This window comes from Lithobates pipiens, unplaced genomic scaffold (assembly GCF_037356315.1).
Source record: "Lithobates pipiens isolate NorthernLeopardFrog02 unplaced genomic scaffold, aLitPip1_a1.2 Scaffold_16, whole genome shotgun sequence".
Lineage (NCBI taxonomy): Eukaryota > Metazoa > Chordata > Amphibia > Anura > Ranidae > Lithobates > Lithobates pipiens.
In genome coordinates this window covers 259,526,523-259,541,678 of record NW_027507748.1, presented here as the reverse complement: position 1 = coordinate 259,541,678, position 15,156 = coordinate 259,526,523, and the positions used below count along the sequence as shown (strand labels likewise).

At 46.4% G+C, this 15,156-nt stretch overlaps 1 protein-coding gene across 1 annotated transcript in view; it reads left to right on the top strand.

Moving 5' to 3' along the window:
* The window catches only part of LOC143982517 (AMP deaminase 2-like), a 235,981-nt gene that overhangs the window by 94,045 nt on the left and 126,780 nt on the right, over window positions 1-15,156 (top strand). The window contains exon 11 of the mRNA XM_077481331.1: window positions 8,480-8,611. Coding sequence (XP_077337457.1) covers window positions 8,480-8,611 — 132 coding nt within the window. The remainder of the gene's footprint in view (window positions 1-8,479; window positions 8,612-15,156) is intronic.

Sequence of the window (15,156 nt, the reverse complement as noted above, 5' to 3'; positions counted from 1 at the left end):
GGATTGTTCAGCTGGGTAGTGTATGTGGCAGTGTGTATTGCTACAGGTCCTACAGCACTGGATTTTCTAGAAGTGTTGTCATCCTGTGGCTTCTGGAATACATGTCAATTTAGGAACTACCTAGGTAATGTTACTTGGATCAGTTTCCTCATGCACTACCTGTGCAAATATACTCTTAATGTTTTGTACAGGCATTCTAGTATGGAGACAGAAAGTGCTGTCTGCCAAAGACATCGTTTACTCTTAGCAATATGACAGTGAACAGCATTGTTGATGGTAGTCTGCCCTCTGTGAAAGCCCAGAAGGTAAAAGGTATACAATGCAAAACAAAAGCAGTGGTGAATGCTGGGGTGTAATCCCAAATGCATAAGATACAACATAACTGTCATGTGAAATTGCCACAGATATACTGATCTTCTATCGGTTTTTAATTTAGAAAACCTTTTGACTAGTCTCTTTTTACTTATACTGTACAATATATTGAAGTATAGTGAGCACTCACTGGGTGGGTAAATATGCTAGTGCTATGCAGAGCAGGAAGAACACTCGCATACACCAGAGCTGCTTTATCACACTGCAGTACGGCTTCATGGGCTTCCCACTCTTGTCATATATGTTTTGCTGCTTGTCAGGCACAGCTGCAGACAGCATTGCCAAGCAGCACTGCTTCCCTGGCTACCGACACTTCTGTAGTTTACTTTACTTGTAGTGTGGACCTAAACTTTTATAGCTGATATACATGCACAGTAGGTTTTGCTGCCTCTCTGGTGTGTCTTAAATGCCATTTTGAAGTATACCACAGTGTTTATTGCTCAAAATTATTTGGACGGTGGTTTCAGTGTCTGTTCAGTTGGTCTAAGGCCCTGTTTTTTTAAATCTCCGCTATGCAGCAAAATGTTACCTGGTCTACAGTCTTGTTAGCAGTGCACACTTTTCAAGTGAAAGTGAAGCCAAAACACCATAAAGGGCTTCCCCCAAATTTCATTCATAAAATTCATAGATTATGTTTTCAGTACTGTATAGTTGCAGTGAATGTAAGTCACTTTCCTAAGTTTAGTTAGACATATGGAAGTTCATTTTTCACAATACCTTTACATTCCAAGGAAACTAATGAGTGTATGGGGTTGGTACAAATGGGAATGACTGCAAATAAATCAAATAGATTCTTTTAATTCCACTGCAAATGCAGTTTCTTATTTGTAAATCACAGGACTCAGGAGAGTTAATTCTTTGACGGTTGGGTTCTGGTTCACCTCCAGGTGATTGAACAAAGGCAAATAGCAAAGCCTAATGCCGGGTACACCCGACTGGACTTTCCGGCAGACTAGGTCGGACGGAATCAGTCCGTCGAACAATCCGATCATGTGTGGGCTAATCCGATCGGTTTTCATTAAAAAATCAGACGGACCTAGAAATACAAGATGTTTCTAATCTGTCCGAAGAACTCAATTACTATTGGGAATCGTGGCCAAGTCCGTTCATTCTGGAAAGTCAGTCGGAACTCCGCCAAAAGTCAGTCGGGAAGACCTAGTCTGCCGGAAAGTCCAGTCGTGTGTACGCGGCAGGCATAACTGTCATGGTTATGCAGTAATCTTTCTCTGTCAGCTTACCTCTCCTCATGTGTTCAGACTAAGAGGCCAGCCACTCTCACCTGGCTGTTTTTGTAACCTCTCCTCTAAGCATGGCTCCACCCCAGGCCCTATCAGGGAACCCTATAGTAACCTGTGCACTGCAAGCCAGCAGTGCTGATCAACCATTGTGTATTCATTGTGTGTTTGGCTTCCTGGTTCCTGCTTGCTGTGTGCTCTTTGTTGTCCTTGGCATGTTCTCGGCTTCCTGTCTGCTCGTGACCTTGACCTTTTGGCGTGTCCCCGACTATCCCTGTTTGCCTGTGACCCTGAACCTTTGGCGTGTACTCTGTTGTTCCTGTCTGCTAGTCACCCTGACCACTGCCTTATCCCTTACTGTCCTTGTTGTTCCAGCCTACTGCTTCCTTCTCCTGTAGTCTACCGTGAGCGTGAGCTGAGAGACCCTGGGGGCAGCGACAACTGCTGGCTCTTATGCCGCGTACACACGATTGAAATTCTCGTCGGAAAAAGCTCTGATGGTTTTCCAGACGGAATTCTGACGGAATTCGGCACAAGCTGTCTTGCCTACATACGGCCACATCAAATTCCGATCATTTATAACGTGGTGACGTACAACACGTATGATGTGACTAGAAAAAGGAAGTTCAATAGCCAGTAGCCAATAGCTTCTGTCTCGTAGTTGAATCTGAGCATGCGTGATTTTTGGCGTGTCGGAATTGCATACACACGATCGGAATTACTGATAGAAAGTTGAGAACATGAGAACATGCTATCAATTTTTGGCTGGCGGAAATTCAGACAGCTAAATTCTGATGGAGCATACACAGGGTCGCATTTTCCGATAAAAAGCTCTCATCTGTCTTTTTCTGACCGGAATTCCGATCGTGTATACGCGGCATTAGACTTTGCACCATGGGGAATCTATGCTCTAGCTCCCACTGGGATCTTTGTTAGTGATCCAGTAGACCTGTTTCCTAAATCTCCCTGGGTACCAGCCACAGCAGTCAGTCCTAGGGTCCACTACCTTAGCAGTGCACTTCCGACTCCTATGGAGTGCATATGTCACCTGGTCCTGACACTAACCTCTCGTACACCCTGCAATGTCTCAGTTTTTTGCTAGTGTCTGTAGTTGGTGGATCTGTCTTTCTCTGGTGAAATCGCTTTTTCTGATTTAATGCATGCATTTCTGCTTGAAATGCCTTTCTCTGCTCAACTCAGTGCTCTATAGAAGTGGCAGTTTTCTGGATCAATCCTTATGCATACTTATATTCCAGCACGGTGGAAAAATTGAGGCAGACTGTAAGCTACATTCACGCTTGTTCCCATGTGTGGCACTCACTTTGGCAGGTGGTTGTATCTTTGAGTTAGCAGCATAGCCCAGTCCCTGAAGTCCCTGTAGGGTAAGCCTTGTTCAGGAGAGGGTGAAAATTGAGCTGGTTTTCTGGCTTTCCCCTGGTATGGGAAGGGGGGGGTCAGGATTCGGTACACTGCTGCTGTTTCCCTTCCATAAGAATGACTGGAGAGACTGAGGAGCACAACAGGGCACTGTGGGCATCCAGTGGTACAGGGCGTACGCACACCTCAATGTTTTTTCCACGATTTCTATCCTTAATTATTCCTATCCTTGGTGCAGGCATGATCCTCAGGCCACACAGAGTATGCATGCATGGCATTTTGCATTCAGACATTTTCCATTTACAGCAGTGAACGCGACGCACTTTGCTGAGCTCCTATAAAGTGCATGTCATAATGCGAAAGTCGACCCCAGGTGAAGTCTCCAAGTAGTGGGGCACTAAGCTAATGCTTGCTTGTGGATATGGCAAGCTTGGTGGATTTGGCATTAGGGAGATTGCGGCCAGGTGGATTGGCTTCCTTATTTAAGCAGACAATCTTCCTTCCACATATCCAATTATAGGGCAGAAAACTGGCTCTCAGACAACACTAATTCCTTCAGGAGTTCTCTAACTCCGTAAGAAGTCTAGATCTTCATCCCCACAGGAGCTATCTTGTGACTTTTCCTCCTACCCTTTCCCAGGTTGGATAAGGATGAAGTAATGAAGGCAGGGTCTGAGGAAGCAGTCTCCTCCAAGGTGGATGAATCTCCTCCAAGGTGGACAGTTGAGACAGCCACGCATGAGAAGCCCAAAGCCCAAGACCATTGGTCTACCTCTTAAAAAGCAGCAGAAGCTGTCTTTGCCTGGATTCAAGATAAATTCCTTTCATTCCTTTCAGAACTCAGGCTAAAACAGAAAACTTTGTTTTGAAAATGTTCTGGAAGCCAACAACTGCCAAATTAGGCAACAAACCATATTCCCATGTAAAAGGCACCGCTACTTCTGCAAGTGGGTGGGGGGGTACACTTGGCGGCTTTCGCAGCCATATGAACCCAAGATATTTCTGATGTCCAGGTTCAAAATGTTGTGTATAGAGGCTACAAGCTGCAGTATTGCTCCTTTCCTCCTCCACACTATGCTGTTAAAAGTGCCAACTGCACCCAACAAAAGAACAGCTGTGTTGTGTGTATTGGACCAGTGGTGTTCTCAGGAGCTTGTTGCCCCTGTTCCAGAATCAGAAGGGTTTTATGGTTACTATTTCAACCTGTTTGGGGTGCTCAAGCCAAATGCTAATGTGCAATCCATTCTGGAATTTAAGTGTTTGAACAAGTTCTTGCCTTTTTAGAAGTTCCAGATGGAATCTGTAAGGTCAATGGTTGCTTCCCTGCAACCGGGAGATGTCCTGGCTTGTGAGTATCAGCAGCACCACAGCAGTGGCATACATAAATCTCTGTACCAAAAGTTGGAAGAAGCTCAGTATTCTGTTTCTGTTCATGGTACATGGTCATAGCATGGAAAAATGGAAAGCAGACTTCCTAAGTTAACAGTGACTGGATGCTGGAGAGTGGTCCCTCCACCAGCTCTGACTTTGGTGGGGGCACCTGCCGTAGATTCTATGGCATCTAGACTGGAAATGTTTGTGCCCAGGTTAAGGGATCTTCAGGTCTTCATTGTAGACGCCCTAGTAACTCCATGGAACTAGTTCAGCCTGTTTTATGCATTTTCCCTTCTCAAGCTCCTCCCTTATCTGCCTCAGAGGAAAGGAACAGAAGACATTTCAGGGATTCTCAATTCGTTGAATTGGCCCAGCAGTAGGAGGTTGTTAGATAATCATTGGCATTACTTGGTCTGAGCCATTTTGCAAGGGGTGGTTCACATTGTTCTACCAGTACACTCACTGCTAACTCCATGGGATATCAATCTGGTGTTGTTGGTCCTTCAGAGGTCACTGTTCATACCCATTTGGGTTATTTTTTTCCCTCTCCTGTCACACGGGGTTGCCTTCCTCATGGCTATTACCTCATTAGGGTGACTAAGCTTGCTCCTTTGTCCCATAGGGAACATTTTTTTTTATTCTTCACAAGGACAAGGCTGTTTTGAGACCACTTAATTCCTTTCTGTCTAAGGTGGTCTTGGCTTTTCAATTAAATCAGGACATTGTGTTGCCTTCCTTTTTGTCAGGCCTCAAAGCATCCTAAAGAGATTGTTCTCTGCTGCCTTGTTTTGTCAATCTGAAGCCTAGGTGCTATGTGGTTTTGACATTTCTTAATTTCTTCATTCAGGCATATGACCAGATAGGCAGGATTCCTCCCTTTCTTGTGATGTCCCACACTACCAGAAGTGTTGGTGCTTTATGAACTTTTTAATATAAGGCCTCAATTTCTCAGGTCTGTAAGGCTGGTCTTCTTCTCATACATTCTCTAAGTTTTATCAGGTAGATGGTCAGGCTCTGGTGGATGTTAGCCTTTATCAAAAGGACCTACAGGTGGTCCTTTAATGATCTACTTATTTCTCTTCTGTTAAGAGTATTGTTCCTTTTGGGCCTGTCAGCTGTTGTTTGTTGTTACCTTCCCCCCATGGGATTTCTTTGGCAGTCCCAATGGTCTAAGAACAGAGGGGTTATTCTGGGTGGTGTCAGGCTTTGCTATTTGCCATTGTTCAAAAACCTGAAGGTGGAGCATAACCCAATGCACACGACTGGACTTTTTGACAGAAAAGGTCAGACGGAAGGAGTCCGTCGGACAATTCGATCGTGTGTGGGCTCCATCGGACCTTTGCTTGCCAAAAATCTGGCGGACTTTAGAAATAGAACATGTTTTAAATTTTTCCACAGGAACTCTGTCGGACCGAGAAATCCGTTCATGTGTATGCTAGTTCGACGGACAAAAACCGACGCTAGGGCAGCTATTGGCTACTGGCTATGAACTTCCTTATTCTAGTCCGGTCGTACGTCATCACGTTAGAATCCGTCGGACTTTGGAGTGATTGTGTGTGGCCAAGTCCGTTCATTCGGAAAGTCCATCGGAACTCCGCCGAAAGTCCGCCGGAAAGACCGTAGAACCTAGTCCCTCGAAAAGTCCGGTCGTGTGTAAGAATAAACTTTCCAATGTTCTTGTGACCCATATGCAAAGAACTTGGAGCGCTGTTCGTAGCACCACAAACCTCTCCCTGCAGTCCAAAGCACAAAACTGGTGATGGCATTCAGAAAAGCTCATCCAGGATAGCTGAAGCAAATCAGAAGACAGAAGGAGAGGAGTGTAGTCAGGAGAAACGCAGGCTGAAGCCATATCTTCATCTACCTGTATAGCGGCTGAGCTCTAGTGTGTGGTGTTTACACCCTCTGTCTTCTGATTTGCTTCCAGTGTTCTTGGATTTACTTCCAGAAAGGGATTTTACAGAGAAGTCAAAAATCAAATTTTCTGTAACATAGTACATAGTTTGTGCGATTATTTAAAATATTGTGATTGTAAAGGAAAACTTTTTTTCTTATATAACAAACATGTTATAGTTACAGTACCTGCTCTTAAATAACAAACATGTTATACTTACCTGCTCTAGTTTTGCACAGAGCAGTACCAGTCCTCTTCTTTTGGGGTCCCAAGCTGGCGCTCCTGGTCCCTTCCTCCTTCTGAGTGCCAACATAGCAAGCCTCTTGCTATGGGGGCACATGTGCAGGCTTGATCTCGAGCCGGGCTCTGTGTGTCCATTAACACACACCGTGATGCTCGGCCCCTGCTCCTTTCTCTCTGTCTGTGATTGACAGTATTGGGAGACAATGGCGCTGCTGCCTTGATGTCCAGTGAGGGGAGAGAGCCACTGCTCTTGGGAAAAGCACTGGATTGAGATCAGGCCCAGGTAAGTATACGGGGGGGCTGAACACAGAAGTTTTTTTACCTTAATGCATTCAATGCATTAAGGTAAAATAACCTTCTGCCTTTAGTACCACTTTAATGTTTGATAAAGTTGCTTAAAAAAGCATTGTTGGAAGATGTAAAAAAAACATTAAAAAGACGCACTATAAAATTCTAAAAAAGGTTTAGTTCACACCTTAGCTGCATCTGACTCACAGGTCCGATTTCAGCCCAAATTTTGGGCTAAATTCAGACCTAAAATGGACCAAAACATGCACAACGTTTTTGTTAGTTTTTGTTCAAAATGCACGGGACCTGCTGCAGAGATATGTGAACCAGCTCCATAAAGAGCCAATCAAAATCTCTGGGAGTGGGGGGCTTATAAGTATCTGGAACCCCCTTTTACCAAGGGGCCCCCCACCCTATGTTTTTACATAGTATGGGGTACATTGTACCCCTAACCATTCACTTAAAAAAAAAACGCATTACACAGGTTTTTAAAGTAATTTCTTAAGGCAGCTCCGTCGTCTCTTCTGATTTCTTCTACCCTCTCTGACTCTTCTGCCTCCTCCACTGACGTCGTCTGCCAGTTCTTCTCCCCTCTCCGGGTCTTCTCCACTCTCCACTGATGTTTTCTAGCCCTCTCTGGTACTTCTCCCTCTGTCAGCTGTCTTCTCCACTGTACAGGGCTTTTCCTCTATCTTCTCGCTTTTTTGCTGGGTCTTCTCCGCTGTGTTCTCCCTCTGTTCTTCATCTGATGTTGACTCGATGCTCTTTCCTGCTCTAATGCTGGGTGCGCGGTGTGCCACTACTTATATTGGCATGGGGCATGGGTCACGTATCTTTGATGCATTCTAAGATCATGTATCTTTGAGCAAATTCTGTTTCCCTGGCTAGACTTTGTAGTTTATTATCTGCCGCCTATATGACTGCATCTGTATGTATTTTGAAAACATTCTAGTTTACGTCAATATAAAAAGTGCAGTAATCTTTTCTATGCAAAAGAATAACACACTAAAGATGGCCAAACAATATCTGTATGTTGCTTTCCTTTACTGAGAAAATGTATATGGTTTCGTGTACAAAAAGTTTTGAGAAAATGTTGCTGTTGGTCCGCGAGAAGCAAAGAAATGGAGATGGACATTAAACGTTTTGTGGCCAAAGTCTCCATGCTGTCTAATGTTTGCTGCCTGTCTCCTGCTTGTAGTCTTATTATTTTTACCTGCTTGTGACTTTTGGGACTATAGCTTAGTCCAGAGGTTTAGAGATCTGCATAGAGCTCAGAAGGACTTAGCACTATGCAGTGCAGTCAGTCCTACCTGGGATGCTGCTATATATACCCTGATCTCTGGGACTGATCTATATACTCTGTCCTGTGAGGTTTATCTATATATTCTGTCCTGTGATGCTGCTCTATATAACCTGATCTATATACTGTGTCCCGTGATGCTGCTCTATATACCCTTATCTATATACTGTGTCCTGTGGGACTGATCTATATACTCTGTCCTGTGAGACTGACCTATATACCCTATCTCGTGAGGCTGAACTATATACTCTGTCCGGTGAGGCTGTTCTACGTAAGTAGAAATATCCATATAAGAAAATTGATCAATTTGGTTGCCTTATAATGAAAATATATTGTAATTTTAATAATATCTATATATTTGTTTTATCTGAAATGTATTTTATTTCTTTACCATAGGACAGAAATACTTTCCATCGCTTTGACAAGTTCAATGCCAAATATAACCCAGTAGGTGAATCTGTTCTTAGGGAAATCTTCATCAAGACAGATAACAAGGTGTCTGGAAAATACTTTGCTCACATAATCAAGGTAAGGATTCATAAGATTCTTTCTCTATACATGGGGATTAAGCAGGGATTTGTATTTGTTTTTCATTCATTAGGGAAACAGGATTCAAAGACATTTGGGTTGTATAGGAAGACACTGGCAAATAAAAAAAACCTGTGACCAGCCTGGTATAACACCTTCCACTCCCAGCATGCTTATTTTTATGCTAGTGGGCATCTATTCTCTTCTGGGAAAAATGTAACTATTTTTACTAGCCATTTTCTTTTTTTGTCAAACTTTCTTTTTAATTTAATCGTACAATACAGGACACAGAAATCTATTCTTAGTCCATGGGTTATTGAACAGGTGATTGGACACTGGCTACAGCTTTGCTAGGACTATATCCATATAAAACAAACCCACTCTGTGAGGCTTCAGTTCTTTGCTAGTGTCTTTAGGTGGTGGACCTCGTCTCCAGTTTGAGGAGATTTTTTTTCTATTTTTCACCAGTTTTCTTTTCCTCTTCTATAAAGATCTGAGTACTAATTGACTTATTACTAACTAGTAATTTCCAAATTGGTTACTTTCTGTGTATACTTGGACTCGGCCTGTAATTTTTGCTTTGTTACTTGTTTCGGGGTAAAAGACTGGATCTTGGATGGGACTGCAATGTAAACAAGGTAAGACAGGGTTTCCCAATATCTTTACATGCTGGTTCCTGGCTATGCATGCCTTGCTGTATAATTACTTGGCTATATAGTACACACTACATTATATCTTTCTATCCTACAAGACACACCACAGTGCTAAGTACACAAGCAGTATCTCTTTCGTTAATTGACGGACACAGCATCTTCATTTTGACCTTAGGGATATATATCGCCCCTTTAGGAGAGGACTACGCAGAAAGTGTAAAAAACAGCAACACTTGCACAGTACCTCCCAGGAGGTGGTCCTACTGGCTATAACCCCTACACTCCATCCAGCAGCTCAGTGTTGTTTCTGCCTAGCATAGAAGGACCTGGCTCCCGGTGGGACCATTGGTCCTGGAAATTTTCTTATTTTTTCAGCATTTTTGATTCCTGTGATCTACAATCAACAGCCAGGTGATAGGCTGGATAATATAGATCCTTGTAGTATCCCCAGCCTAGCCATCGAGCGTGAGCAGGCCCTAGCTATGCGCTGGGTCAGCCACCACATGCACCGTCTGATCCAGGGGCAGCCAGTGAGCTATATGCTTCGAGGGCACACATATGACCGGGCTACTGCTGTCTGTGTCACAGTGTCCTGTGGCCAGCAGCCACCCCATACTGCACGGGTGATGGGTCTGTCTGTGGAATGCGTCAGGCAGTCCCTGCAGGAGGGGTTAGTATGGTTCCACCTGTCTCGGCAGGATAGAGCAGCTGGGCATTCCCTGGGAGGTCCACTAGGGGGTCTCACTCTCCCTCTCTTCTCTCCCTGTCCCTTCCCTCCTCCCCATGCTATGAGCTGCTGTTTGACTGGACACATGGGGGTGCGGTGCATGTACCTGGCCGGGGGGACTCTGGGTCCTGGCAGGTGGCTGAACTGGGTGTTGGGGGTCCGCTCATCCTCTTCCCGGTTTCTGGGCCAATGTGGGGTGTTTGTGTTGTGTGTGACATGTGGGGAGGCCACTGCACGCTCCGCGGCCATTTTCCTGGGGCCGTGGCCATTTTTTTGTAGCCACAGACAGTTTTTGCCTTTCAGACAGTTTCTGGTAGGTCATTTTCTCTGCGCCCTCAGATGTTTTTGCTGAGGCGGCCATTTTCTAGTAGCCTCAGGTAGTAGTTGCCTCTAGTGCTGGGTGCTTGTTTCCTTCTAGAACAGCGCGCTTTTCACAAATACCTCATGGATGACACAGGGGAGAGCAGACATCAGCAGCACAGAGCAGTACCTGGGTCAGGGTGGTGAGTTCTGCGAGGGGGCTCCTCAGTCCATGGCAGCTAAGAGGGTGGATATTTTGTGTTACTTGCCTTGGGGCCCTAAGTGGTGACAAATGAGTGTGGGTCAGCATGATGTCGGAAGCTGCAGCTTCTTCCCCAGACATCCCTGTTATTGCAACTGGTTCCCCTGCACCTGCGGTGCCCATGGACACTCTGTCGACGGTCCTGGAGGCCTTTGTTGCCAGGGTAGAATCGGTTTGCGGGCGCAGGGGGGGGGGGTAAAAATATGCCCCTTCCCCCCACCGTCTTCTGGAGAAATCTCTGATTCAGTGATGCTGTGACAAGCGGCCCCTGTTCTGACGTATCAGATGCGGACCAGGAATGTTTGGACAGTGAGGATGACTCAGATTGTTGACCATACCCCCATACCCCCCCCGGTATCCAGGTTAAATAAGGTAACCACTATTCCGGTTGAAGGGAGTCCTGCTTTCAAGGACCCTACCGACAGAAGGGCCGAGGCGATTGCCCGGTCCATGTTTACGGTGGTGGGGTCAGCATTGCGGCCAGTGTTAGCCACAGCCCTGGTGTCACAGATGCTTACTGAATAGCTAAAATTGTTGCACCGTGAGTTGGAGAAGCAACAGGCTTCCCCGGTCTGCGTGGAGCTGGCCTTAGATACGGCCCCCTTGCTCTCTAGAGCCTCGGTATCAGCAGTAGTGCTACCTCGCCTGATTTGGCTGAAATGCTGGTCTGCGGACCAGGCATCTAAGAAGGCACTTGTGGACTTGCCCTTCCAGGGAGGGAGGCTATTTGGTGCCTCACTGGATGACATTATTAAGAATGTTACTGGGGGTAAGAGTACGTTGCTCCCATAGTCCAGAAAAGGGAAGGAGACATGCCGTAGGCAAGGGCCCTCCTTTTCCACTCAGAAGCGGATTTTTCTTCTGCCCGGGTCGGCAGGTAAGCGTTCCCAGTCCGACAAGGTGCCTGCTGAGGGACAAAAGCGTCCCTGGTTTCCCAAGCCAAACAAGCCTATGAGCAAATCTGTTACCGCATGAAGGTTTGCCCCCAACCCGACTCTCGGTTGGGGGGTCGCCTCCGGGAGTTTGCAGCCCGGTGGACCTCCCTACTTTCCGACCAGTGGGTCTGTGAACTGGTTTCATCAGGATACAAGATAGAGTTTCTTTCTTGTCCGCCAAACAGGTTTTTTCCCTCCAACCTTCATCTTCTGCCGGCTCGTCTGGAAGGCCGTGTTTGGGGCAGTACAGGACCTGCTGCTGCGCGGGGTGATAGTACCTGTACCGACGCCGGAAAGATGTCAGGGATTCTACTCCAATCTGTTTGTAGTCCCAAAGAAGCAAGGGGTCCATCCAGTCCTGGACCTTAAGGCCCTCAACAGCTTTGTGAAGGTATAAAGGTTCAGGATGAAATCAGTTCGCTCAGTGGTCACTGCACTCCAACAGGGGGATTTTCTGGAATGCCTGAACATCAAGGACGCATAATTGCATGTCACCATATACATCAAGCATCAGAGGTTTCTGCGATTTGTGGTCAGGGATGAGCACTACCAATTTGTAGATCTCCCTTTTGGTCTGGTGTCGGCACCGAGGGTCTTCACCAAGGTGCTAGCCCCAATTTTGGCTTTGCTAAGGCAGCAAGGGATCGCAATCGTGGGTTACCTGGATGACCTCCTGCGGAGAGCAGCTTCTGCCTCAGAATAAAGGGAGAATGTGGCAATCACTATGCAAATTCTTTGGGAGTTTGGTTGGGTACTGAACCTACAGAAGTCGGTGTTGGTGCAGACTCAACGTCTGGAGTACCTGGGCTTACTTCTGGACTCCTCAGAGGCGAGAGTCTTTCTCCTTTCAGACAAGTTGCAGACTCTTCAAGCTGCAGTGAAGTTGTTGGTGTCCTGCAGGAGTCCCGCAGGTGGTCGTCACTGCATTTTTGCATGCAAGTCCTGGTTCTCATGGTTCTCATGGTAGCCACTTTGGAGGCAGTACCGTATGCTCAATTCCACACTCGAGTCTTGCAAAAGGAGATTCTGACAAAATGGGACAAATGTCCGTTGTCCCTGGATTGTCAAATTCAGGTGAGCCAGCTAGTCAGGGATTCCCTGCTCTGGTGGCTGAGGTCGCCGGCCCTTTGGGCTGGGAAGTCATTCCTTCCTCTTCATTGGGTGGTGATCACAACGGACGCCAGCCTGACCGGTCGGAGGGGAGTTTGGGGCGTACAGTCAGCCCAGGGTCACTGGACCCAGAAAGAATCCTGTCTGCTGGTCAACGTGCTGGAACTTCAGGCAATCAGGCGGTACTTCTCCACATGGTCACAGATCTGGTCTGGTCAGGATCCAGTCAGACAACGCCACAGTGGGGGTGTATGTCAACAATCAAAGAGGAACAAGGAGCTGACTAAGCACCATGTTTGATGTGAAACATGTCAGCGGCTGTGCAGTTAGTCTGTACATTAGCCTGGATGCTATGATTTAAATCATATTTTTGCAATAAAGTTGAATTCTTTGGAGTGCGGCTATCCAGCTATATTTTTTCACTTTGATTCCTGTTGCAAACAGAGCTGGCACCCTGTGGGATTGTGGAGACATCTGTTTTGGGAGAGGTCATTACTGGAGTGGTAATCTTTTTATATCAGATATCAGCTTTGACTGTCTTTTTTCAGCGAACCCTTGGCGACTCATTCATTGGTGAGTACGTTTGTTCAGGAAGTTCGACATGTGGCCCCTCCGGTTTGACCACCGCTACCTCCGTGGGATTTGAACCTGGTGTTCTCGGTGCTTCAGAAACCGCCATTTGAAAACATTAGGGAGATCCCCTTGACACTTTCTCATAAAGTAGTCTTTCTAGTGGCTATTACATCTGCCAGGCGGGTTTCTGAGCTGGCGGCCTTATCTTGCAAGTCTCCATACTTGATCCTCCACAAGGATAAAGCGGTGCTGCATCTGCAGCCTTCGTTTCTGCCCAAGGTTGTTTCGGCCTTTCATCTAAATGAGGACATTGTGCTTCCGTCCTTATGTCCTCGCGCCGTCACATCCCAAAAAGGTGGTTTTGCATTCCTTGGAAGTAGTCCGGGCTCTGCGGTTGTATCTGTCTGCTACGGCTCCTTTTTGGAGGTCAGACTCTGTTTGTATTGGTGCTTGATCCGAAGAAGGGACTGGCGGTCTCATCGGCCACCATTTCTCAGTGGATCAGATAGATTGTTGTTCAGGCTTATGCCATAAGGGGACGGGCGCCCCCCTCCCCAGGGAAATTGATGCCTCTTGGGCTTTCCGACATCAAGCGTCCGTTTCCCAGGTGTGTAAGGCGGCGACCTGGTCGTCTGTTCACACTTTCAAACATTTTTACAAGGTTGATGTGAGCGTATCTTCGGATGCTTGCTTCGGCCGCAAGGTTTTGCAGGCGGCTGTTCAAGGTTGCAACTCCTCCGTTGAGGAGCTCTGGTTGTTATGGGTGGAGTTATTTTCTCGTTGTTCCTACCACTCGTTTCTTTGACCCTGCTTGGGGATGTCCCTAAGGTCAAGATGAAGATGCTGTGTCCGTCAGTGAACGAAAGAGAAAATAGGATTTTTATACTCACTGTAAAATCCTTTTCTCTGAAGTTCATTAATGGACACAGCACCCACCCCTCCTATTTATGTTTGTACTGCTTTTGACGAACTGAGCTGCTGGATGCAGTGTGAGGGGTTATAGCCAGTAGGACCGCCTCCTGGGGGGTACTGTGCAAGTGTTGCTGTTTTTAACACTTTCTGCGTATTCCTCTCCTAAAGGATATAACCCTAAGGTCAAGATGAAGATGCTGTGTCTGTCAATGAACTTCAGAGAAAAGGATTTTACGGTGAGTACAAAAATGCTATTTTTGTAGGCACAGGTTTTAGAACACAAAGAAAAGAGAGAGTACGCAGGCTCTGATGCAACACCTTTAACCACTTGCTTACTGGGCACTTAAACCCCCCTCATGCCCAGACCAATTTTCAGCTTTCAGCGCTGATGCGCTTTGAATGTCAATTGCGCGGGCATACAACACTGTACCCAAATGAAATTTTTATCATTTTTTTCCCACAAATAGAGCTTTCTTTTGGTGGTATTTAATTACAGCTGGGAGTTTTATTTTTTGCTAAACAAACAAAAAAAGATGCAAAAAAAAAAATCATGTTTAATAGTTTGTTATAAAATTTTGCAAACAGGTCATTTTTCTCCTTCATTGAAGTGCGCTGATGAGGCGGCACTGATAGGATGCACTGGTGGGCACTGATAGGCTGCATTGGTGGGCACTGATAGGCTGCATTGGTGGGCACTGATAGGCTGCACTGGTGGGCACTGATAGGCACAGATAAGGCGGCACCGATGGGCACAGATAAGGCGGCACTGATGGGCAAAGATGGGCACAGATAAGATGGCACGGATGGGTGGCACAGATGGGTGGCACGGATGGGTGGCACTAAGGGGCACTGATAGGTACCACTGATAGATGGGACTGATGGGCACTGATAGGTGGCTCTGATAGGTGGCACTGCTGGGCACTGATGGGCGGCACTGCTGGGCACTGATGGGCACTGGTAGATGACACTGATGGGCACAGATATGTGGCACTGGGGTGCAGCACCTTTGTTGAGGCAGATTGTGGGCACTGCTGGGTGGCACTGTGGGCACTGCTGGGTGGCACTGCTGGGTG